Below are 26,317 nucleotides of genomic sequence, written 5' to 3'. Positions count from 1 at the left end.
TGGGAAGTGTTTGAACTGACTGCTGTCCTGTCAATCTTCTGCCCTCTTCCATAAGGTCAAGCTAGTCCTAAGGATACTGTCGTGATTCTAGTCTACTGGCTGTGACCTGCAGGTAAGCAATAACCTCTTTTGCTTTCTTCCCTTTGGGCTTTGCTCCTTACGCGATAGCAGACGTGTCCACGGGCTCTGTGACAGGATGAAATTTTTGAGGAATTTAAGTTCCTCCATTGGTCTAAGGACGGAGGAATTAAATGTAAGGCCTGACAAATGCGGGCAGGCCAGAACCATCTAGTCTCCAGTGCATCTTCCTCCGCCTGTGCAGGCAGTGATATGTGTGTGATACTTGGTCATCCCAAAGAAAGCCACGGAAATGTATTTTTTTTTCTGTCTCCTATGGCATCATGATGGGACAATAGTTGAATAAGAAAATAACATGCCAAAATGTGTCTCTGTTAGGCAACAATAACTTGGATCAACTCCCTAAAGGCTTCTAGTTGGTACTGCAGTAATATGGATCAATCCATATTCTGCATTTGCTATGGTAGTGGCCCCGAAGGCACGCATCAGAAACAATATTTTGCTTAACATTAAGTGGTTGATGTTTTTTCACTTAAATTTTTGTTTTTAAATGAGGAGTGATTTGTTATAAGTTTGGGTGTTTTGATTGGGACTTTGAACTAAAACATACATTTTTGTATAAGATATAGCATTTTCAATTACTTTAAAAAAATAGTCTTTTTCTGGGCTGATGCATGCAGAGACAAGGATGTAATCAACAATAGACATACTGATGAAATTTGGCTGGAATATTTTTTTCCTTGTGTTTTTCTTATAATGGCGAGAAGAGCAGTGTTCATCTGTTCTAACCAAATTATGTTTGAGGTTGTAACTTTCTGGATACTACACAAATAAAGATCTCTTCCTAAAATGCCAACTATCTAAATGAGGGAGGTAAATTAAGGGAAGGCAACAGAAGCAACCTAAATCACTTGCCCCGTGTCATCTAGCTTGTTAGGAGCAAGGAAAGAAGGGACATCCTAGGTTTTTAGATGTACCTGATGTGCAGGGCTCTGGATCCCACTTTCCTGTTTTATACCCTAATTACTATTACCCATTTACTGACTGTATTGAAAGAAACAGACACGCTGCCCAAAAGCAGAGGCCAAGGACTGAGCAGGGAATAGAATATGAACTCTGGACGGGGCTAATTAGGCTGAGTATTGCTGCATTACTGATATCAGCTTTTAGTAGTCCATGCACAGCTTTTCATTTGCAAGTGTTTTTTCAAGGGCTAAAGGTACAAAAAGGTAGAATGCCTTTTTTTCAAACTACACAATAAAATTTAAGATCTGCCTGTAGCGTTTAAAGCATATCTAGTGAGAATGTGACCCTGGCAACACTCACACAGATGGCTGGAGAGACAAGGAGGGTAAAAAGGACTTTTGATATATCTGGAGACCAGAGTTAATGCTGATAATGTTACCTTCTTTTTCTGTGTAATATGGTATGTGTTCGTTAAGTCTTTAAAAATTCACAGAAGTCCTGTTGAAATAACACAGCCAGTTGGGTTGATGCAGTATTTATTCAGATGCTGAACAGCTTACCCTTCCTTCCCCCCTCATCATCCAGGTGGGAGGGAGCTCCACTCAGTACATTGCCTTTGAAACCATAACTCTCCTCCTTCACAGTAAGACCTGGTCCACAGGGAGGCTTTGGTGACTCCCTTTGACTTTGAGGGGAGTTTGGTGTCCAAATGAATCTTGGACCAGAGCCTTTTTATGCCACTTTGGCTGTGAGATAGAACCTTATTGTCAACTGAAGACAGAGAATATTAAAGGAGTAGTTTCACATGGGTAAATACCTTTGGCAGTAAATTCTCATTTACAGTTCTGCTACCTCTCCTTTCCCCTTATACTTGCTTTGTGTCACCATGAACCCATCCCCTCACATCTGTTGGTGCAGCTGTTTGCATAGCTTCTCTCTGGGTGGGAGTGGAAGCTGAACCTGGGCTCAGAAGCAGACAGAGGAGGTGGTTTGGTTTTTGCCAAGTTATTTTTAAGCTTGGTGAGTTCCTTTATCACAGTCACAGATCAGCCACATCTGCATTTGTGCTGACAGAACTGAGGAAATGGTGTGTACTGGAATTACCACCAAGAACTTGTCTTATGAAACCACAGCCTGTGCCAGGAGGGAAGGGATTGCCAACACAGAACTAGCACCTGGCATAATGAGGCAATCCTAATGAGACTTAGCATGAATGGAGACTACACTCATAGAATTAGTCACAACAAAAACATACCAACAAGGGACATGCTTCCAATGAACAGTTTAAATTTTCTTCTGTTTTTTTCCCCCTTTTTTTCTTTCTTTTTTTTTTTTTTTTTTTTTAACTTAATGCACAGAAAGGGCTATAAAAGCGGGAACCTCACTGTACTGTCAAGTGCAGGAACTCTCACTGTTCAGATGCTCCCGTTTCTCCCGTTCCTTGAGAGTGGCTGACATTTGCCAGGAGAATGAGAAACTTGTTATGAAAGGAGGAGAACTCAGAGGGGTGGCAGTGGCTGTGGGCTGCTGCAATTCTGCTCTCATGAAGAGCATATTGCCTGTTTTATTTTCACACCTCTTTCTGGCAATACAAAAGCGTGTTACAAATCTTACGGAGGAAGAGGAGAAAGGAAGAAAAGGGGAAAGGGCCTAGGTATGCTGTCCTAGGGCTCTGCAGTCCTGTTTGTCCTCTGATACTCTTCTAGCTCCGATTTCCTGTCCATGGCGAGTTGCAGCTCCTGTTTGATGATTTCAATCTGCTTCTCTAGTTCCGCAAGCTCTTGCATTACTGAGGTCCTAGTAATATTGAGGGACTCTGCTTTCCCGTTGGTTGTTAAAGAAGCTGGAGTCTCTCTCCTCACCTGGGGCAGGGGGATGTCTTGGTGCTGTCGGATTGATACCTCATTTTGTTCTTTATCGGTGCAGACATATTTTTTCCGGTGACAATTGCCCAGACTGGCTGTATTCCACACAGCATGCTGGCTGTTCCCTACATGGGATCTGAACAGAGATGCGAGAGTTAATAAGAAATCAACTTGCTCTTGTGCAAACAGCAGCTCAGACCATGAGAAGAGCAAGGATGGTGGATGGGTGTACAGGCACACACATGTGGGATGGATGCTGTGTGGACAGAATTTTTGGGGCAGCAGCACATCTTTACTCTCAATGTTGAAAGAGTGTTCATGTGGTTCTTTTTCCAAGCCATTCTCTATAGGGCTTATGCCCATCTCCTTGTGTTATGAAATTTTTGTAGTGCTCAATATCTGGCAAATAATTCAGATTTTTTTTTTGTATCGTTAGAGATAAAGAGAGCCCCCTTCTCTGGAAGACTCTCCCTCTTGCTAAGCTAGTGCCTCCAGTTGTAGGAGAGTGAATGCTATCACTCAGACAGGAGGGTGAAGGAGGAGGAAATGCTTTGCACAGTGAGCTCCTGGTACTGCTGTTCAAAATTCAAAAGTGAGGAATTGCTGTGTGCAAGGAGGTGCCACACTATGGGGTTTTGTGCAGCAGTAAGATGAAGGAACGAGCAGAGGAAATTAATTACATGTGCTTTTAAATATGTGTCTGTATAGAGGCAATCTATTAACTTACAGATGTTTACTACTTAAATTTGCTGCCATTAATGCAGGAATGACAAACTATTCACAATATACATTCAAATACATGGGTTTCAGTCATGCCAAATATCTAGCGACACTGTAGAAGACATTTCTTTTCTACTGTCTGTGGCTGAATTTATCTGTAGAAAAGCAATACTGTGGCCTGTGTCTTTAAAAAGCTCACTAATAGTTTTGAGTTACTGGACAAATGTATAGTTTTAATAAAATGCCTTGTGTTCCTGGTAGCTATAGCTAAGACTGTCTCCTCTTCAGAAGACATAGGCTATGAAAACGCTATGAAAACAAAGCAAGATAGTTACATACTTTTTTCCTCCAACAAGTGTTGTTTGAGACAACGGTTTCTGAAAGGACTGCACCTTCCTCTTCTCAGCTTTGTTATTTTTCATTCTAAGAAAATAAGAAAGCTGAAAAGGTTTCTGACATAGGTACTGCCTGATCGCTTATTCACTGTGAGGCTGCCTCGCAGGGCCCTAGTTATCTGCCAGTGCTTTATTATAATTACCTAAAAAGTAGGGCAGCAGACTTAAAAGACTGCAAAGACTGTCTTTAGAACGGTGCTTTCATTAGCTGTATGTGAAATCAAGAAAGAACAAAATTTCTAGCTTTAATACCTCCTACTGGAAACAATTAATTTCTGCCTCCCTCCCTCATCATGTCCATCTTGTGTTCTTTTTTTTTTTGGTCCTATTATCTCTGAGGTGTATTAGATCCATCAGTAGATATCCAGACACAACATTATTTAATTTCAAGATAATTTTTGTAGTTTGTATTTGCAAACTTCCTACCTCCTTTCTACTCGTTTTTTCTTAGGCTGGTGTTTGTCCTCAGTAAATGAACTGTTCAGAGCACGATGTAATCTCTAGAGGGAAAAGAAAAAAAATAAATCAGTAAAAGCAAGACTCAGCATAGCTCCATAAATAGCTAAAAAATTTGGGCTTTGTGTGATGGACCTGAGTATAAATTATTTTGCATGTTCAAGGATACAGGCAATGTCTGTGCTTTGTTATTATAACATTTATTTTCTCATAGTTTCTGAAGGATTGCCAATCTAAAAGGTTGGTAAATAGTCTGCAAACAATGCTCAGTGAATTTCTCAGAAAAAAAGTGCATCTTGGCAAGCAATTATATCCTAAAAGATCTGCCACTTTAAAGCAATAGCTTCGTTTTTATGCCTTTAGCTGCAGAGTAACCTCTTCCTTTACAACAAACAGCTAGAGCAATTTGTTTCCATTGTTTTTACCTAGAATAATGAAGGAAGTTATCCGGCCCTTCTGGCATGGATAAATATCCCCAGTTAACAGTGAGACAAAATGTTCTGGTTAGCCAGTTCAGGATAATAGCATTGTTGCTTCTGGTGTCCAAAGGATGTCAGGTTACATGTGCAATTTTCAGTATTTGAACAGTTTCCTCAGTTATGCATCATTAAGAAAGCCTCTTCAAATCTGAGATGTTGCTGTCACAGTTCAAATGCCAATCATCAGTGCTCTTAAAACCTTTTATACCTTGCTCTTTTCCAGGCTTTCTTGATCGTCCACATGACTGTCACAGGACTACTTCTGATTACATACCTGGCTTGTATGAAGCCAATACTTCATCTTGGATTTCTTCTTGATTCGTGGTAGAACGAGTCTATACACAATGTGTTCCCCAATGGTAGTAAGAATGGACAAGCCAAATCCAATGCATAACATCACAAAGAGCCCAGAAAAATGCTTGATGCCCATTTGCAGTGTCTGTGAACAAAATAAAAAAGATAAGTTAATGCAGTAGGCTGTTAGTGTATTTTAACAGGTGCTTCTGTTTTCTCATTTGGAAATGTGGTCTGAGTGCACAGTGGTGGAATATTGCAGAATAATCTGGATATTGTTCACAACAAAGCCTTTCTTTGTTGCAGAAAGCTTGGTGTTCAGTCAGAGCAAAGGACCTGTCATGGCAATGAGAATCAGCCAAAGACCAGGGAATTTTTTTCTTGCGGTTTCCCTACTAAAAGTAAGTATTGAACATGTACAAGAATCCAGTATTTGTGGTGGCTTTGCATCTGTAAAAGCAAATATGGCTTGACAGAATCCAGCCAATGAACTGTAGAGCAAGTCCTTCAACAACTGTGAGCTAAGACTCTTCATATACAGGGTCTTGGGGGGTCTGATATAGTGGGAGGTTACCTCTGCCCATGGCGGGGCGTTGGAACCAGATGACCTTTATTGTCGCTTCCAAGCCAAACCATTCCACGATATTTTCTGGGAACTGATCATTAACTTCCCTGTTTTGCGCTTTACTCTTGCTGGAAGGTCACGGAGAAAAGGTTTTGGAGTAGTAGCACAAACATGACACCTCCTCTCTTCCTACACTAACAGGACTAAAATTGTGCTTGATAGGAACCCTAGCTGCAATTATGGAGAACAGGAACACTGTCATCTTGTTCTTTTCACACAGAGCAGGAAGCATTTACTTAATTTGAGTCTCTTATTGGCTTTAATCATGTTTTTAATCATGTTTGCAGACCAAGAAACCATGAACAGCAGCAATCTGTACCACAAACACCTGCACTCCACTGGATGGGTCAGGTTTGCATGTTATGTATAATCTTAGTACCTTTATTATTATGCCTCCATAACTCTGTTATAAGTTTATCAATAACTAAAAACTCTTGCTAGTAATTACTACCCTCAGACTACTTTGGAAATGTTTCCAAGAATGCACGCTCTACTTTTGCCTTTCTATTAAGGAAGGTTATTTACCATGTCAGCAAATTTCTTGGGTAGGGTTTTGTGTTCCCGAGATGGTAACTGGGATGTCATCACCCTGGATAATTGACCTGTGTGTTCCTTTAGGTTGCTGTTAGTTTGGTGGGTGGGTGGTGGGAGGGACTGTGCTTTACAGCTGTGTAATCCAGAAAAGAAACTGCATTTAGTTCAAAGATAAATCAGAATGATTAAAAAATCTTTTTATGAGGTCATTTTAAGCCAAAGGATTGATAAGTGATGAGTCCATTGAAGATGAAGGCTTGGAATTCGCTTTGCGTACTTTTGTTCAGCAATTCTGAGCAGTACTTCTCTCATCTGTTTTTCATATTCAATTTCTGTTCTTTAAAACACAATGATAGGAGTTAGCATATCGCAGATTTTATAAAGAACAGAGCTCCAGCAATCTAGCAGATTCAGAATTCTTATTTTGGGGGTTCTCTGCCCAAATCAACCTGCTTGCCCCAAAGCACAGTGAGCAATATTTCTGGCAAGAGAATTTTTATACCAGTGAATAAACACTTCAAGGATGTTGAAGAGTATAATGGTGGTGTAAAAGCAATATCTAAAGAAACTTACTGCAGCCCAGAAAGAAAAGTGGAAAACCACAATAGATTTGGAAGTAGAAGAGTGTCAGTCTTGGCACAAGAGTTTTCTGGTGCTGAGAGTGCACCAATTCAACCTAGAAGCAAAACCTCCTTCTCAGCATTGGAATTCCTTGTGGCAAGAGCCTGTTGACCCATACTTTGTTGTTCCAGTTAGGGGAACAGGAGGGTGACATGAAAATCACAAGTCATAATGCTTTAAAATACTCAAACCCCAAAGGGTTTGACTGGAGGTTTGTGTTACCTGTCCTGTTTCTTTTAATTAGCAGTGAAGCCCAACTTTTCCCAGGTAGCACAAAGGCAGAATAAGGCCCCATACCTGACCTTTTTCTCAGATGTCTTTACTGTCAAGACCTCAGTCTAGCCCATCTCTAAATTCAGCACATATCTGTAAGAAGTATTTGTATCTGTAAGAGGAAAAATGACTGCTATCCCTACTAGCTGAACATAATGGTTAAATGCGCTTATGCTAATTCTCCAAGAAACATTAACACAAATCACTTGCTTCCCCAAAAAGATATTCAAGAGCAAGTATAAAACAACTTCATTAGAGATGTAGAGGTAACAGTAAATGTAAGAATAAAGTGAATGAGAAATAGAATAATAATTAAAAAGGAATAGATTTGCTTAGTCACTTGAATAACAAACCTATCTATATATGCTCCCAGGCTGCTGCTTGTTGGTGACATACAGAGTGACAGACCATGGGCAGGCACTGCCATGAACTCCCCTGGGGGCAAGAACCAGTGAATCAACTTAGTGAAGGTCCTTTTGCTTAGCTTCTTAAAAAGTATCCTCAGAGCCAGGGAAGATCTGCAGGTGGCCTGATCTGCTAGTGTTAGGTTGTATGGTAGGCAGCGTTTATATTGCTCTGAGAATAGAAAGTAGGCTTAATGGAATATGATAAAACTCAAGCCATTAAAAATAATAGTAAAAATGAGAAACAGTGGCAATTGCAGTGGAGATTCCTGCATGCGTGAGATGTCTCCTCCAGCCTGAGGTTGATGTTTGATGCCACTCCAGTACTGCTGCAGAGAGAACACTTGGCCAGATCCTTACATAAAAAATAACTCCCTTGCCTCCCTTGTCTTCAGCAAAGCTGCTCTGATTTATGCTGATGAGAGCCTGGCTCACTGTCCTGTCAGCTCTGCAGAATAGTTTTCTGCCTTCCCTGGAAAAAGGTGAAAGAAATTCCAGCACTGGCATCTCAGCTGCATTTTTCACTTGTAATGGATAGCTTTTGAAATTGTCCCAAACAAGACATCTTTTCCTAGGAAAGGAAATGCCAAAACAAAGCATCAATAATATTTCATCTAGCAATAAAGAAGAGCTGCTTGATAAAGGCTGCACAGTAGAGAGAAATTTTGGAGACTAAATTAAGCGGGTAAATGAAGTTGGGGAGAAATAATTAGCAGTGTGTCTTATAGTGTATGGAGTGATTATTTATAGCAAAATCATCACATTTACATACCATTGTAAAAAAGCAATTTATCAGCTGCTTGTAATTACTGTAGACACACACATGCTCAATAATAAAAGAAACCATCTAACAGAGGAACCTCACATTTTCATAGCTCATGCCGATTGGTATCAACAGCAGCAAACCCTCACTACTTATCTTGTAGTTTGTGTATGTATTTGTAGGTACATGTATAGGATAGATTTGGAAAGAGCAGCAATAAAATGCATTCGCTGTATCACTGCTTTACTCTCTGCTGAAGTGGTAGGGGTTAGAGGTGTGTGTTAGGTCTGTGCTGGGAATAGAAAACCAGATGATGACTTTCTCTACTGAAATATCTCTTTTTCCCTTTTTTTTTTTAAAAAAAATGATTAAAAGCCCATAATGTGATGTATTCTCTATTTACCTAGGATAAAAATGCAATCCTTGCTCTGACTTTGTGACCATAAATTCAGGAGGTAGCTGTCCGCATTTTAGAGAAGGAACTCAATTATACCCATGTGGTGGTTCTGAAGCAGCAAGCAACCATAGTCAGTCCTCTGATGATTACAGATAATGGGTGCTAAGTGCTACACTGGCAACAGCCTCTGTTATTTGCCACTTGCAAATGGGGAAATTGGCAGTTTCTGAAAACCAACAAATAGAAAAAAAAGAAGTGGAGGTATCTGCTTCTTTCCTATATCCTTGGAGAGACTGTTAATTTATCAATGCATATCTGCAATTCCTACCTAACCATTCCTGCCATCTCTGTCGTAGTTATAGCCTTATCCTTTGGGCCTTGAGAAAAGCAAGGGGATGCAGAGAAGAGGGTTTGATATTTCTGTGTTCTTTGAAGGAGGGATCAGAGCCAACACACAGCACACAGAGATTTCATTATTGGATTTCATGGGTGAAACTCCTGCTTTACTCCTTGCTACAAGTGAGACCAGTGAGCCATCAAATACACCGGTCACCCAACTTAGACTAATAGAAGCTTCTAAGATTTTTGTGGATACTTTGCAGTTTGGCAGCACAGCACAGGTATTGGTGCTACACACCCAAATGTTAAATACAGATATCTTGTGTGTGTTAGCTATAATAGTAAGTTATCCTTTTTGATAGACTTTTATCTGCAAGGATTTTAAAAAACTTTGCTGAGGTCAGGAAGTTAAACTTGGCAGCACCTCAGTGAAGAAGGAATTATTTCCAGCCTTGCTACAGATAAATGGATATAAAGGGCAGATTTCTAAACTGATTTGGGCATCTCAGTAGTTTTTCTAAAGCATAATGACGATAATGCTTGTATTTAGGTAACTAAACAATATTAAACCCTGTCCCTGTCTCCAGATAGTCGCACTTCTTGTAGCTGCAGAGACTGTTATTTATTATTCAGCCATATGGCTTTCTGCGCTCTCAAAGAAGTGGCAGCATTGTAGTGGTATATATTTAATCTCTTAAGGGAGACTATCCTTAGCAAGGACTGGTGAGGGTTTCAAGTGCCAAATTGTAAGATACTGTAAATCACTGTCTTGCATTAGCATGACAAGTTCCTTTCCCCTCTAGTAGCGAGGAGTTTTGTACAGATCTTGAAAAATACTTCCTTTTGTAATAAATCTTTTTCTTTCACCTCATCCATTACCCAACCCCTGTTGATAGGCAGGACAACAATACACATATCATCTGAATTAGGTACTGAGAAGGTGTTTGCTTCTGTGATATTACGGGCTGGTGAATTGGGAATAATAGCTGTCTCCTCAGATAGTGAACTGATTCTTTTTTTCCTGTTTCAACAGGTGAATCTAAATCTGTTACTCATTCCAGGCGACCCAAAACATGCTTCTCCTGATTATGCTGTCAAACTCAGTGCTCAAACTCTCCTTTCTTCAGGACCATCATGGGAAACACTTTTTTCCCCAGGGCAAGTCCAGATGCTACTGCCTCTTACACATTCAGATAGATCCTTTACAAAGCAACATCTGTCATTTTGTCACACCCTTCTTCATAACGTTCCCAGTTCTCCACTGAACAAGGGCCAGTTCTCCTTCCCAGACAGCATACATGCAGACTGAGCACATTGCCTTGGCAGCAAAATCTTTGTTCTTGTTCTTTATGTTTGTTTTTCATGCACTGGTAACAAGGTACTGTGAAAGGTGACTGATGCGCAGCTTTCATTTAAGAGCACAGGGCAGTTCATTCTGTTTGTGAAGGGGTCTGCACAGCTTTCCCTTGACACCTTCAGTGCACTGAGGCAAGTATATAAACCACAGCTTCAAGGTAATGGCTGGAAAAATGACTGCTGAGTTGTCAGGTGACTGATATAACAAAACAGGCAACTAACTGTTGATGTTTAAGGACACTAGGCAAAACTCAGAAAGACACACCTTGCTGGATGATGACTGGATAAAACCACAGCAAGATGAATGAGGCAATGTCTGATTGTACATTCCAAGTGATGTTGAGGCCAAAGATTACTGATTCAGGCATAAGACATGGCAAGTCAGGCTTGATCAAGTTCATTCAAAGACTCCAGAAGAGAGCCATCAGTGGATACAACTGCTGATGACAGAAGAATACAGGATGGAAGAACTTCATCTTAGCTGGTCTGGATCATGGAAGACCACAGTCAATGACAAATACCCACCATCAGAAGCGTGGAACTCTCTCTCTGGAACCAGCAGGAGATGCATGGCACCGTGGCTTTCTCAGTGCCACCTCTGGAAATGGTGGATCTCCAATAATGGGTTTAGTCTGGGCTGATGTCATTTGTGTGGTTGCATATATTGTTACTGTAAATGTCACATTAAATACTGTTTAGGTGACGTATCAGTAAGTAGTTTGTATAAATAGTTGGGATACTGTTATGTAAAAATATGGGGGTTTTATTCCATATATTTATTGATATATGACTGAACTGACAGCCTACATGCAAATCAGTCTGTAAGTTCAAGAGCTCCAATTGTCCTTTCAAGTGAAATAGAACAGACAGTTCCAACAACATTTTTGAAAACGTATCTTAAAAGGTATGTAACAGACTATATGCATAGTTAACATTTCCAAAAGCCTCACTACTTACAGCTGGGGTCCTTCTCTTTTTCTGTTGTCTTGAGAAACTGTGGTGTACTAGCTCATCTTCTAAACACCCTGCCCTGACCACTAATGACTGGTCTGAACAGTCAAACCCATTGCTAACTGACAGGGAACTTGACTGTTCAGGTTATCAACCCTGTCTGCTGCCACAGTGGCTTATCGTACCTGTTTTGCTATCATGAGCAGAAAGTTGCAAAGCTAACAATTCACTGTATTTTGGTTCCCCAAAATCATAGAATCACTAGGTTGGAAAGGACCCGCTGGATCATCGAGTCCAACCATAATGCCACAGAAACAAAAGAATGTGCAGTTCTTCCTAAGCCTGCGTGGAGCTAATGTGCTGGAGGGTAAAGTAGGAGCCTGGCTCCTACTGAAGTGTCATCAATGAAAATAACACTGGGGTAGAGGAATGGCTAAGTGCATTGTATGACAATTGAAAACCAATGACACTGATCATGGTCAGATGTAACAGGAGCAAAATATAATGCTGCCAACTCGTGAACAACTTGAACAGCCAATACTACCAAGTTACTTGTGGTAGGGTAAAATGCAATTCTCTGCAGCAACTCATTCCAAGTTTTAGTTAGCTGCAACCCCTTGAATGATCAATTGGTGCTAGCTGAATTAGGATTCCTTGGGCTGAAGAGGTTCATACAAAACAGTGGAGTCAGGCCCTATGACCTCTGCACTTCCAAACTCATTCTTATTTGGTTTCTCAGCTTGAAGAGTCAAGGGTCCAGTCTGGATCATGCCTTTCCAAGACAGTTTTGTTTTCCAATGCAATTTAGAATGAGCAAGGAGAGACAGAAAGAGCTAGCAGTGAATTCTGCCTTGGGAACTATAACTTCCCAGTGTGAGATTAGAAAAAAAAAATGATGAGTAGGAAGATGAATCTTAAAACAAATCCAAAGAAAAATTAACCTTGGTGGGCAGGAGTGTCAGGTGGATAAGAATCAGGTAAAACTTCAAGAGGTAACAACAGAAAAAGGAGATGGATAGTTCACCCATTTAAAGGCTATACTGATCAATATTTCACCTATGTATATTCTCACTTTTGGGTCATTATTCTTGGTCAACAGGTGCAGTGTGTCACAGACCAAATTTATCAAAAAGATGTAGAAAATAAAAAGCCTTACTCTAGCTATCAAAAGGCAATTGCCAGGTCTTATTTGGGTATATGATCAATGTGAAAGACTTAGAAGCTGAGACTTTTGTCAAAAATGAAGTATCTACTTCTGTGTTGAACATTGTCCACATTTCAGTGAATCAGTTGGTCTTGTGACTGACTGCATACAGTTAAATAACAGATTTCTGGGCTGTACAAGAGTAAAGGATACAAGCTGACATAAAGATAAGACCAAGAAGACCAAGAATAATTCCCATGCTTCTTGACATAATGATGGAGAAACCATATTTCGGATAACAGTGTCTGCTGCTTGGCCCTGTTTAGTTTAGGAAATTTGTCCCAGTTGTAACATTGCACAGTCCTAAAATCTGCAAGTTCTTGGCCAAGAGGAGTGGGTGGAGAGGAGAGAATGCTCATGGGAGATGCAGTAGAAGTAGAATAACTCAGGAAATGGAAGGTCTGGACTTAGCACATCTTATCCCACACTGGCATAGACTTACAAGTGCTTTTTTTGTTTCTGCTTGCTCTTTCTTTTTGTGTAAGACCTTTGAGGATTTGTTCGAAGACCAAGTCTTTGAGTGATTTTTCAGAGTCCTTCAATTCAGACACCTGAACGAGCTACTTGGGCTTTTGCCTCTGGATCAAAAACCAGTCATGCACGTTGGATTAAGACAACTGAAGATCAAATAAGGACTACAGTCAGAAAACCAGCCCCACAGCAGCTAGATTTGCCTTAGTTTCTGGCCACCACATGCAGCTTATGCTTAAAAGACTGAATTACTAAAGCACAGTATGTCTCCCAGCTGTGACCCCATGCTTAAACCACCCATTAAAACCCAAGGGTTATATTCAACATTTGGAAAAAAGGAAGCCGATGAGACTATCCACGTGATAAAACCAAAATTTTCTTTTCTGATTGGATTAGCTTTTTTCTCACCTCCTCCTTCTCTGTTGGTAGGCCTTCAGGAATCTTTGAGTGCTTAAACCATGTCATTGTTTTTTCATGCCATGAACACAGGGAAGTTTAAGGTTTATTTGGAAACCAGTGACTGTTTGTATTACATCACTGAACATGAAAGAGTTAATGAAAATTCAAGGAAGTGGAAAAACTGGGTTTTACTCAGATGTAATGTATTAGCAATAGCTGTGCAGGAACGTGGTATGGTCTTTCCTCACATTTTTAAGTTGAAAGGGCTTTCAGAAAAGTAACTGTAAAAATGACATGCTGCCTATCAGATCTTTTTCTCTCAAGTTTGAATGCAAGTTTTATGTAATCTTTGTTCATGTTTGCTTTTCTTCACAATAAGAAAAAATCAGTTGATTTTATAATAAGCCTTGTGCAGTTCGCCAAGCCAGGTCTTATTTTCTCTATTATTATACTTGCTATGGTAGAAAAAAAATTCCTGTTTCTGGATACAGTCTTGACATCCTAAGGCTTAGAGCAGTGGTCTCCAAACTTCTCTTGATTGTGCACCTCTGTTAGTAGCTTTTTGACCATGCCCCCCCCCCCCAATGTATAGTTATTTATATATTTTTATATATATATGTATATGTAAGTATGCATTCATGAAGTTCTACTATTTTCTTCCTGCACACTAGCTGATCGTCTCACACACCTGCAGGGGCTCTATGCACCCCACTCTGGAAACCAACAGCTTAAAGGAGAAGATATATGTTCTGGGAGCAAAGCAGTCCTAAATAAAGCCAAACTTTTTAACTGGAAGATGTTTAGAATTGATTTGTTTTTTTCCCTGTTCCTCTAAGAACACAGAGAATACAGCCTTGCATACTAAAGTCAGATCTCATGATCAGAGGGAGCTCCTTATGTCTTATCACTGAGGAGTTACCAAGAACACAAGCTTGTCTCTGCTGTAAGAGTTTTCAGTTTTATGACAGTTGTGGTAATTAATACCATTACTATCTAGTAGTTTCCCTGAGATTTAATTCAAAAGATTGTATTAAAATGTAGAGTAACAAGAGGTCATTGAATGAAGTGCTTGTCAGGAACCGATATGTCAGCTGCTTTAAAAAGAAAACTCCCCAGCTACCTCTCTTGTTCAATGACAATATAATCTTCAGGTAAGCTAGATCAGAAATAGCAGTGAATGTATGGTTTATGCGTGCTTTCCTGTGTTGAATTAATAAGACAAGAAAAAACTGAACAAGTTAAATAAAAATAAATATAATTTTCTTCTGTGAATGTTTGATGTTAAAATAAAATTTATTTAATATTGACACAGTCTTAATGAAAACATTAACTATGTAAAAATAGATGCAGAAATACCTCAACAGTCTATGTATTAAAGCAGTCAAAAAGAGCTTTTCCTTGATCTCTAAGAAATGAAGTTTTTTCTAGTGATTTAGTTAGCAGTGAGAGGTTTGCAGTGGTTCTGGTGACCACTAAGGAGCTGGAGTTAGAGCCCTAGGAAACTGGGCTTCTATTTTGAGGATGCTACCACCTACTGGGGAACATGTTGGATCAGTTTGGTATTTGGATAACACTCCAAGGAGGAGACAGCATACTTTTGGCTGCATGTTTTGTATCAGTGTCAACACCTAACCTATGTCTCCTGGAGTACCTTGAGCTAAAGGTATGCTCTAAGCTTCACACATGCTGAATCATTTGATTCCTCAGTACTTCACCTTTTTTCACTTGACAGTCTATGGAATGATGAAAACCTGATCTTCTGATAAAAGTAAGTTTTTTCTCATAAATAAAGGCCTACATGCGCAGCTTCCACAAGCTGGTATAGCTCCTTTGATTTGACACCAAGATGTAAAACCACAGAGATTTACCTCCATTTCCTATAGATCTACTTAGATGTGAGACTGCCTCTCTTCTGTGCTTAGCATGATACCTCAGTGGACTGTTTCTGGGCTGATGTGGTATCTTTGGTACAAGTAGCTGACACATGTCAGGAAGAGGTCAGGGTTATATTAGAGATTTGGAATGGACTATATTCCCACTCTCTCTGCTTCTTCTGCTTTCATTGGTCTCTTTGTTAGCTATTTTAGCTATATTCCTGTGTAAGAGGGTCCAGAATCACTGACAGATCCTGTAGATGGTGATACACATAATAAGTGGAATCAGATAAGGTTTTTTGCACAGTATGACAGATCATTTTTTCAGATGTTTACATGCCTCATTTTCTCCAAAAGCGCTCCGTGATGCATGCACTGCATGCCTAACTTAGCAGCACAGTTTTACTGATGTTTTCCTTGTGCTTCGATCTGAATGCTGCTGGGATGAGCATCTCTTGCTTTTGAAGCCTAATGCTTTCCTTCAGATGCAGTCCATCTCTGTCATGTGTGTACATCTACTGCACATTGCACAAATCCTCATTTGTGTGACCCAAATTCATTGCTTACCTCTGTGACAGCAAAGCTTCTTTTCCCACATGGAACAACCTTGTACCATTTGTCGTGCAGAACATCCATGAAACCATGAGACTTGTACTCACTTATGAGTTCAGAGATGTTCGAGGTGAGTGGAGAGTTGGGGGGAAGACCAATACCGTATCCTAGAAGGAAAAAATTTACAATTATTTCTCTCTTCCTTGTTTGCTTTTTGGTACAGTATGTTCATTTCAGCTATCAACTACCAGTGTGGCAGGCAAAGTTGACATTCTGTTTCAGCAAGCCAGTTCAAACCTGGATGCTGGCTTGCCATGGACTGAGAATGCTAAGCTAAGATTTTTTGCTGTGCAAACTAAAGTAGACTAATACAAACAGGATACAAATACAAAATTAATATGGACATGAAAGTAATATGTAAAATTGGAGGTTCAAAAACTTTAGATGGAGGTACAAACAGATTAATAAATCTATGCTATCTCTAGAAACACAAGGCTTTGTATGCCTTTGCCACAGGTTCTTCTTTTTCACTTTGTTTTATCAGTGTGAAAGGGACTTAATGTCAGGTAAACCATTCTGTGATCCCTCTACATTATTACAGCAGTGGATGTGACTGTGGTGTCAGATGTGGCATTTTACTTTCTTCCTACATATTTTCTGATGAGAAATCGTGCATGTAATTATATGGGAGCAGTCTCTATTGTTGTCAAACAGCAATGTAAACCCCAGGGGCATTCTTACTTTCTGGCTCTGGCAGTGACATCGTTTACCACTTCAAAGTGCTGGTAAAAGAGTCGGCGTAATTTAAGATGAACTCAGCAATTCTAATTATGGTCTTCTAATTTGCAGAATCTGATTTTTGACACTAGATAAACAAATACAATTCATGCCTGGAAGACATGCATTCGCATGTGCAGACGTTCTGATAGCTGCCTGCAGTGATTCCTTTCTAGTCCTCTGTGGATTTTTGGTTTTTAGTTCAGAATTCAGAATTTCAGACAGCCTTTTTCAAAAAACTGAAAATCAAAACAACAGAGGAAGAAAGAAAAAGTCCCCCATAAATGTATGAGAGGTATATTTGCCTCCACAGTGGCTTGCTTTTCAATGATGCAGAGTGATGTGGTGATATGCATGCTTATAATGCTATAGCCTCCTTTGCTACTGATTTTTGCACATTGTTCCTGTATTTCCACCTGAATATATTTGCTAACATTGACGGAACGGTTTCAGAGAAGGCATAGCTAGGTTCATGAACACCCGATTTTCAGGATATTTAAGTGTTTCCCAATTGTGTGCTCCGAAGTCCAGTTATGTAAAAACATATAGTTTGTAGTGTGTTTGTATCTTCTGAATTGAAATTTGCTTTACTTGATTCAAAGTTATGAAATGTGATGGTTTACCTCAGTAGAGCTGACCTGTCTGAAGTGGGAGATTTATCAGGTTGCATGACCATGATGAAACATGCAGCTGCATACACACAAATCCTGCTACAGCCTGAACAGCAATCTGTGCACCTACCCTCCCTGATAACAAAACCAAAAGAAAATGGATTGCTTTCAGGTTTCTGGTGTGAATTCAAATGGGAGATGTTGGTGAGGAACAGCAAAAAGGAATGTTCTACAAAATGACCACTGCTGGTGATGTGTAGCTGAAATTATTAAAATGCTCAGCTTCCTCTGGCCTTCTTTTAGCATACTGCCTTCCGCAACCAGGTTTGAACATTTCTGAAGGAGGTTGTTCTAATGTGCAATGGGAGTGGCCAAGGTGATTGCCCTTGGAGGGGAAGAAGGAAGGAGTGTAAATCATTTTCACTGGCCATCTACCATCAAAGTAATTCCTGAAGTCTAATAGCTGCTAATGTGTTCACCTTGCTGGAGGCAGGCAGCAGACAAGCTTTGCTCCCAGGCTGCCTTCAAACCTGTCCTTGCTAATACATTAGGGCTGCAGGAGGCTACATACCAGGGTAGTGGCCTTTAGCTTTATTAGCTACATACTCAGTGGGAATCTTAACCTGACCTTTAAAGTGGGAACAAGTGATTTCAAAGTTCAAAAACCACAAAAAAAAGGCAAAACCCTAGTTGTACTTAATCAGTAAGAATTTTACATAATCTTCAACAGGTCCACATGTTCACTTGCATCCTTTCATTGAGAATACCAAATCACAATAAAGCAAATGGAACACATGAGAAATAAGAGTAATGTGTTATAAAAGTGACTATTACCTTCAATGGCAAAGGGTTTCCCCACAGTTAAAAGCTTGCAGTCAGCATCTATTGATACTTCATAATCTAAGAGCGCTTTATCCATGATGAAAGCATCGAGTTTCTCTGGATCATGCCTGTATTCAACACCAAAGTCAGAAACAGAACCACTTCAGGGTTTAAGACTCAGTGATACCCATTGGACATTCATCTATGCAGTTCTCTGGATGATTATTGAATGAAAACAGGGACTGTTATTTTAAATGCAAAACTGATTTGTATTTCGAATAAAGCACTTGTGCATGAAATACGAACTTTGTGCATCTAGAGCAGGACAGCGGGCGTATGACTTTTTTTGCTCCCATGCAATAATACTGATCTGAAAGGTAGAAAATACTATAATATGTTGGAATTCACTCAACAGAAAGATAACACAAAGCTTTATTGGAAAGGATAAAAAACTGCTAAAATACTATTGCTGTCTTCATTTCTTTGTGATGTTAAAAGTTAGGGTCAGTAGAGCAAAAATACAGGAGGAGAACTGACAGAATGGCATTTCTCCTCCTTTCTCCTTGAATATAAGACAAATTGATTTCCTTCACCCAGATCAGATTTTCACTATGATCAGTCTTCATGAACACAGGGGATTGAATTTTACTAACAGAATCATTTATGAATAGCATGCTTGCACAAAATGATGATACAGAAGAACAGTCACAGTGTCTGTTCTCATCTGATCCAGGCACTGCACCCTCCACTCTTGTGACTTTAAAGGTCTGGTCTTTCTCCCGATGTGAAGTCACACCATTTCATTTATTTGGTGGACTGATTCCAGTTTAATCCAAAGGAACTATCACATATCTTATTTATCATTAGTATGGATCTGGGGAAAAATAAGTAAACAGGAAATAACTTCTGATGAAAAATTCTCAGGCCATCTGTTATGCAACTCCCATGTGTAAAATGAATGAATTATTTCAGGCTTATTATCGCCTCTCCTGTTTCCTGACTGAGTGAATCAATTGTGTAACCCCATATTGTTAAGCACAAATGTCTCTGAAACAGTGACACCATGATTTCCTAAAGCAAGAAGACCTGACGTTGATTACTTTTTACCAGTCTAATGCTTCTTTTATTCATTTTAATGATAAATGGTTTAAGGTTTCTACCTGTGAAACTTCTCTCCTTCCAGCATGCTAAAGATGCTGAGGAACCTCATTTGCAAATTTTCCTTGGATGGTGATGTTTTTTTCCTGAAAGTTTCTCACTCCCTGATGAAGAGCTCTCAAGCACAGATACCTGCCAGGATTTATACATTGCCCATGCTTGACGGCAACCTAGCAGTTAGTGCAAAGCTCTGCTTCTCCTGGAAACACTTCAGCTGGTGCTATGCTAGCTTGCTTTCCAAGTACCACTCCCTCCAGATGATTACATGCTTTCCTCTCTATCTGCCACAATGCCTTCAACGACTGTTTCGTGGGATAAGTGACACTGAAAGTGGGAAACCCATCACCATCTCATTGCCATGCACTCTGGTTGAGGGACCAGATCTGCTGTTGCATGCAGAGGCTCACTTTAGATACGCTACTCCATCTGGGGTTGCAGGGACGTTGTACCGTCGCATATACTCATGCATCTCTGGGAAGCTTTGCCTCACATAGTCTTCTGCACTGCTTTCTCGCACAGTTCCAAACCGAAACCCTTGGGATGGGTGGTGGAGCTAAAGAGAAGAAATTACAGATTAGCAGAGTTGTTTGCGTCCTTCACAACTGGTATCTTGGTCTTAAGTGTGAACAGTTTGTCAGAAATTCTCAGCATTCACAGATCTGCCTCTGATATTTTCCTGTAGTCAGCTTCCCACATCACAGAAAAAGTTTGAAAATACTTACCAGGTGACTGATTAGCCTTTTTGTCCACTTTCAGGGTTTTCATCAAATGTGAAAACCTTGAGACAACCTGCACTCCACAAATCTAAATGTTTAGTTGTGTTATTTGTCTTTAAACCAGTCAGCGTCTCAGGTATTGTCACAAGAAGCTTCTAGGCTTGTGATTTCTGATTCACTTTCCGGGGCTCTAGATAGCCAGTGAAGGACCCATAGTCAGGATTTGTTTTGGCAGAATGTCTTTTATTGACTCCTTAAGGATGACACCTAGTCTTCTGCAGAAGAGCAGCATCACCATTTAATCTCTGGAAGCTCAGACCCCATACCACAGAAACTGCTGTTTTCTTTGTTGCCATACTCCACAGAGAAACTGAGGACTGAAGTGTTGTAGACACCACAAAGTCTCTTCTGGCAGCAAGAAGGAGCAAGAATACCCCATAGCATTGCTCAAGCTGTAAGGTTGACTACGAGGCTATACAGATATAAACAATTTTTACAGTTCTGTGTCCTCTCCTATTCACAATGGCTCCACCTTTTGTACTGAAGCCCTGAGCAGTTTGGGTGTTCATAGCTTTCACAGACCTCCACTTCTAAAGTGTCCTGTTTATCTCTGGAGCATTTAGTGACTCATGGGAAAATTCTCAAATTGCAATGGAGGTCTTAGGCAGTGTCCCGACTATGCCGAGCACTTCCTTGAGGTGGCTGAGTGTTGCCAGGACCACAGAAATTGGGAAGCCTTCAGCAATCTACCAGCCCCTAAAAGGTCAAACTTTCAGAGCACAGGAAGCCAAACAAAATAGTCATGCTCTATTTGCTTCTCAGGAAGCTCACAGTTTTCACAGCAGCTTGCAAAGATGATCTCACCATAGCCATGCTCTGCATTGCAAAGACAAAGCAAATAGGCGTTCTGCCAGTCCATCTGGCTCATCTATGTAAAACAGAGTGCAGGGCAACACGAAGCCATACAAAAGTCCTTTACCATTCTTCTCTTCAATGACCTCCATGGATAAAAGTATCTTCCCAGCTTTTTTAAGAATAACAAGAGGTAGGCTGTAAGTGCACAGTCATCTAGTTCAGTTTGATAAAGAACAGAAAAAGGATTTTGGATGGTATTCTGATGTCCTATAACTATGAATATACTGTTCTGGTCATTTTTATCTGGTAAGTGATCTGATGCTTTCCATATTGAACTCTGCTAATCTGACCCCTGTGTGACAACCCAGGAATGAGACCTGTGGGTAAGTGCAGGACTGTGGGCATGGAGCAAGTCTCGGCATGTTTTTTGATGTGTTCTGGTCTGGATGATCATGTAACAAGCAATACAGGGTCTGCTTCCATCCAGGGCTGGCCATAGTGTATGTTGTGCCAGAAGGACTCTGGGTGCAGGGGGAATTTCTTGCCTGGAACTGTGGAGGCAGCATTCAAGTGCCAGAAGTCATAAATAACAGAAAGTAGTGCTGTGACAATACATAATAGAGACTTCCAGTACAATGCTGTCAACCCAAATCTGGGTCTAGTCTCAAGAGGTTGAAGATGACTTTCTCAAAGAGTGAGGTTGGAGTGGGCTCCATGCACTCTGTGTCCCAATACACTAATCCTCACAGTCAGTGAGAGAGCAAAAAGACCCATGGTATCCCAATACTGAACCATAGTTCCACCTTCCAAGCCAACTTAGGTCTTTGTTGTGATACCTGTGGCCCAGCCAGTGATGCCAATTGCAGTGCAACACCTGATTTGCAGAAAATGAGTACTGATATCTGACTTCACTGGACAGTATCCCTCACTCACACTGTCATCAAGGTCTATATCTAGCTAAATATTTAACCCTCTTTGAGAAGGACTAATATAAATCACAGAGGAAACTGCACCTCCATGCAATTTTTTGTACCAAATGCTTTATGAAGAACTGTTCATGCTTTGCTTCGTACAGGGCACATCATCAAATTTCACCACAAATGATAACAACACTGGAATACATATTAGATCAAAAGTCCATATGCCTTATTATCCTGTCTCTAGCACCACCATGTGTTTGGTGGAAGTCTTGGAACGTCTACGCAGGGAAGTTATGTAGTGACCCTTTCCATTCTATGTTCAACCTTGTCTCTGATGACTTTTGACTCCTTTTATGAAGCATAAATCTTAACAGTGTTTGAATCTTCTATGTCTCTTGGGGGTCTTATTTTCTTCTTACTGCTGCTTATCCACATGAGGAAAAAAGTTTGTTTGCAGCTACAAGAAAAGTAGACTAACAATACAAAATGCTCCTCAAAGCAGATAATGGACTACCTGCACTGCCTTCACTGCTCATCTTAAGACCACTACGGGTTACTTGCTTCAAGAGGAGACAAAAATGTCAGAATGGGAACAAGACTTATCAGTTGCTGCTTTCTTGGTTTCTATAGTCCTCCCCTGGGAAGATTCTGTGGAAAGATGGAAACCACAAATATCTGTGTCTCCACAGGACAGGTAAATGTCACAGTCCTCCTGTGAATTTTGCCTTATTAGTTATCTCTTTTTATATTTTGCTTTTCTGTTTCTCACGCTCTGTTTCGTGTTTCTTACAAGAGTCCTATATTGAAAGAATCTTTGTGTTTTCTTTAAACCAGTAAGAGGATCCTAATTCTCTAGGGCACCAGAGAAACAATTATATTTAAAATATGAGCATCTGAAGAATCACAATTTGAAGAATCAAGAACTGATCACATTTTTTTTAATTGGTGATTTTGGGGAAACAGTTACTTGATTTTTTATCACTAACAGCAAATAAAAAAGCTATCTTATAGAGAGGAAATAGTTGTCCAAAGTATAGGCATTCCTTGTATGAGGAGACCAAACTTCTGTGTATTCTTTACTGTGTTTTTTCATGTAAAGCTCAGTCAGTGTGAAAGGTAAATAACCATCACATGGCAGGTAATGAGCACTACGAACTGCTGACACTTTTTGCATCTGTGAAATGCCTTAAGATTTGCTGGTGATTTGAGTATGATTTAAAAGAAATGAACACAATAGCTGCAGACCTATCTCCAGTAATCAGCTTTCGTGGCACTCAGCTTAAATAACCTTACAAGGTCCCTACAAAATCAGACATCCATGTCTGTAACAAATTCAAACAATAAGGTTTGTTTACACATAGACAGAGAGGCTTCCATGGGATGATGAAGTCTTGGCTTGACAATTCATTGAACAAAATGTAAAGATAGTTATGGGTACAGATGATATATCCCTCTTTATTATTCTCTTTAACTGCCAGATATCCCTCTAGAAGACCTAGCAGCAAAGGAAGAAACTTGGTTTTTTTCAGAAGGGTCATTGCTCCAGCATATAATTTCTCCTCAGCCAGCAGACTAACTGTGCTCCTGAGTAACTACTCCCATGAAGTGCACGAGAGCTACGCATTGCTGCCGCATGTGAGTGTTTAGCAAGCAACTGGCCCTTTGAATGTTAGCTAGCAAGGCAGTCACAACACCACAGTGAACTGCAAACTCTGCTGGCTGAGCTGCTGAGTGGGAGAAGTAGACAAGTGCCAAGGGCCCGGGCAGTGTAACGGTGTCTACATGAATATATCAATTGAGTAGTTAAGAGCCAATATTTTTCAGGGGTTGTAAAGCCATTTAGTGTTGTCAGTGAGCATCTTTCCTGAAAATGTGGAAAGCTGCAGCAGCTAGCAATATCATTTTTGCAGCTCAAATACCGGAGATCAGGGCTTTCATAGGAGTAAACCGAGTTTTATATCTGAAACACTGGTGGATACCACAAATGGCCATACTACTTAAGTGCACCCAGATTTTTAGAACCATGTTGCCAGTGTACTGTGAACAAGCTGCTGAATGTCAAGTTGTGAGATAAACGGTGACATCCCATTTGGATGTGGATTAGTAGGTGGGACAAACTCAAGAGACAGTCATGAAACCCTTTCAGCAGAGGGATGAAGTGCTAGAAGAAGCATCTGTTGCCTTGAATCAGTACTCTGACTTCATAGATTCATGATTCTGGAATGCCAGGACCTTGCTGCACAGGTCTGAGATAGATGATTCAGGAAGATGAACCACCTCCTGTGAAGATAGAGCTCTGGGGAGGGAGAACTAGGAAATGCTGCTGGGAACTGCAAGATGAAGGTGTAGGAGAAAGGCTAAAGAACTTGGGAAGTGAGTATGCTTTCTGAAATTGGGGTACCAATGCTGTCCCTGAGACCTCTAACAACAGTATCTAGTGTGAGACGCATGGGCTGTGTTGGTATTTCCAAGAAGTCTGTTTAAGAAAACATACCACGGGTAAGAAAACAAACAATGGATAATGTTTTCTTATACTATATAAGAAAACAAAGGGTAACATGAATACCTTTAAGTGTCGAAGAGGTGAAACGGTTGTTGCATTGCTTAAGCACAGAGACAGGGAGGTCATGTAATGTTTAAGGAAAGTCAAGAGCTGTACAGAACACACAGCTTCTCTGACAGTGGCAGGAAAAGCTTTGGGACTTCTCAGAATCTTCTGTACCTTGCATCCTGCTACTAGACAAATGATGTTTGTGTTGTTTTCTGCCAAAAGCAAACACTGCCGCTACCAGTTCCCTTGGCTTGGCAGCTTACTTCCAGATCTTCTTGGTTTCTGTCTTCTGTTGTTAAAACATCTGCTGAGTGGGAAGTGGAGAGCTCGTTTTATTTGGGAAGATGTTGAGAAGAATTGAGCATGTGCATATATATATGGCTTGAGGTGCCAATTATGCATGAAAATACCAATGTGATAAAACCACAGGAGCAGAAACAGGAAAATACAATCCTAAATGTCAGGGATTTTGCATTATTTGGCACATTCCAGTTTATATAATATGATGCCATTCCACTCAGTGCCATCAGCTAGGCTGAGAACACCTAGACTCAGACTTGAACAGACTCAGGCATAGAGTCTATACAAGTTGGGATTTAAAACTGGAAAGGTATGAGATGCTGCCAGCAGCTAACCTTGACAGACTACAAAGTTGAGCTGTTGAGTTTTGAGGTCTTTATAGCAGCTCTTGGCTTTTGTATGAACTTTCAGTGCTGCAAAGCTAGATTTGGCTCAGAGAGTTTTTCTCCTTGGTGCTCTGTTTTTTATGTTTATTATTGTTTTGAGGTTTGCATTACACTTGGTTGCTGTGTATTTCTGCACTATGTAGGAAACCCAGGTGTTCAGCATATAAATACAGTGAAAAAATGATCTTCGCTCCAAAAAAACCAGGCAATATAATATTGCCTTCTGATCCCAGGGAGTTTGAACTTGCTAGGAGTTGTGAAGAAACAAAGGAGCAACTGTTGCGAAGTGAAATTATGGTTATTTTCTAGAAGCAATGAACCCAATACTGAACGAAATCTAGTAAATGCTTTCCCAGTACTTGATCAACGGGGTGCACTGTCTCACTGAATCTGATTCAAGACTATTATGTTAATGTTGACAGCTGGCTGGAGGAAAAATGCTTCAGGAATTTAATTTCCAATTGGCATCCCAAATCATTAGAACGGTTTCATCATTCATCCTGTTAGTCTTTCTTTTCCAAAATTAAACTACATGAATTATTACTTGAGTGAAATCAGACAAGGGCAACCCCATATACAGTGGAGTGCAGTGCCAGGGACTGCATCCTACAGTGATAGATGGACTCAGCTTTTACCACCACCTACAATACTGCTTTTTAATTTTAACAGGGTATACAAAGGGGGAACATGGCAGAAAACACTTTTCTAACTTTTCCAACAACTTCTAAGGAAAAATTCTTATGAAAAGGTTTCAGTAGCTCTGCTCTATGATACTGCCAGTTACCTGGTGTAACACCAAGTGTAGTGTTTAATGGATCTCTTGCACATCAGCAGAATTCTGCTCAAGCCAGAACGATCTCTTCCAGGGAACTGCTGCAGAATCTTGAAAAACTGTTCAGTTTCAGTTGCTAATTGTTGGGGAGGTGTAACATTAAGTGGTTTGCTCTGCTGTGAAGTATTGACAACGCTTTGAGAGATCTGCTGTTTTACAATGAGACTTCTCTCACTGATATATGAAGCAATAGCATTTTATCTTGTGTTACGAAACCAATACATTTAAGTGGTTGTCTAGCTGCTAATAGATGTCTCATGACCCCACTGAGAAAAGAAATGCATTTGCAGTGCTAAGCAAAGTATCAGGGGAAAAAGAACAAAGCAAATATGATTTAAAAAACCCAAACAATATAGAAATCTGGTAATGGGCT

The 26,317-nt window shown here is 40.2% G+C and overlaps 1 protein-coding gene across 1 annotated transcript in view; it reads right to left on the bottom strand.

Annotated features, from left to right (window-relative positions):
- Positions 1 to 145: 145 nt before the first annotated feature.
- GRIN3A (glutamate ionotropic receptor NMDA type subunit 3A) overlaps positions 146 to 26,317 on the bottom strand; it is a 73,819-nt gene continuing 47,647 nt past the window's right edge. Inside the window, exons 5-10 of the mRNA XM_054054803.1 lie at positions 19,792 to 19,937; positions 18,239 to 18,354; positions 16,032 to 16,183; positions 5,234 to 5,398; positions 4,451 to 4,524; positions 146 to 3,045 (exon numbers count right to left, since the gene is read on the bottom strand). Coding sequence (XP_053910778.1) covers positions 2,709 to 3,045; positions 4,451 to 4,524; positions 5,234 to 5,398; positions 16,032 to 16,183; positions 18,239 to 18,354; positions 19,792 to 19,937 — 990 coding nt within the window. The 3' untranslated portion in view covers positions 146 to 2,708. The remainder of the gene's footprint in view (positions 3,046 to 4,450; positions 4,525 to 5,233; positions 5,399 to 16,031; positions 16,184 to 18,238; positions 18,355 to 19,791; positions 19,938 to 26,317) is intronic.

The sequence above is a fragment of the Cuculus canorus genome, chromosome Z (assembly GCF_017976375.1).
Source record: "Cuculus canorus isolate bCucCan1 chromosome Z, bCucCan1.pri, whole genome shotgun sequence".
Taxonomy (NCBI): domain Eukaryota; kingdom Metazoa; phylum Chordata; class Aves; order Cuculiformes; family Cuculidae; genus Cuculus; species Cuculus canorus.
The sequence above is the reverse complement of the archived record's forward strand: the minus strand, read 5'-3'. Positions and strand labels throughout refer to the sequence as shown.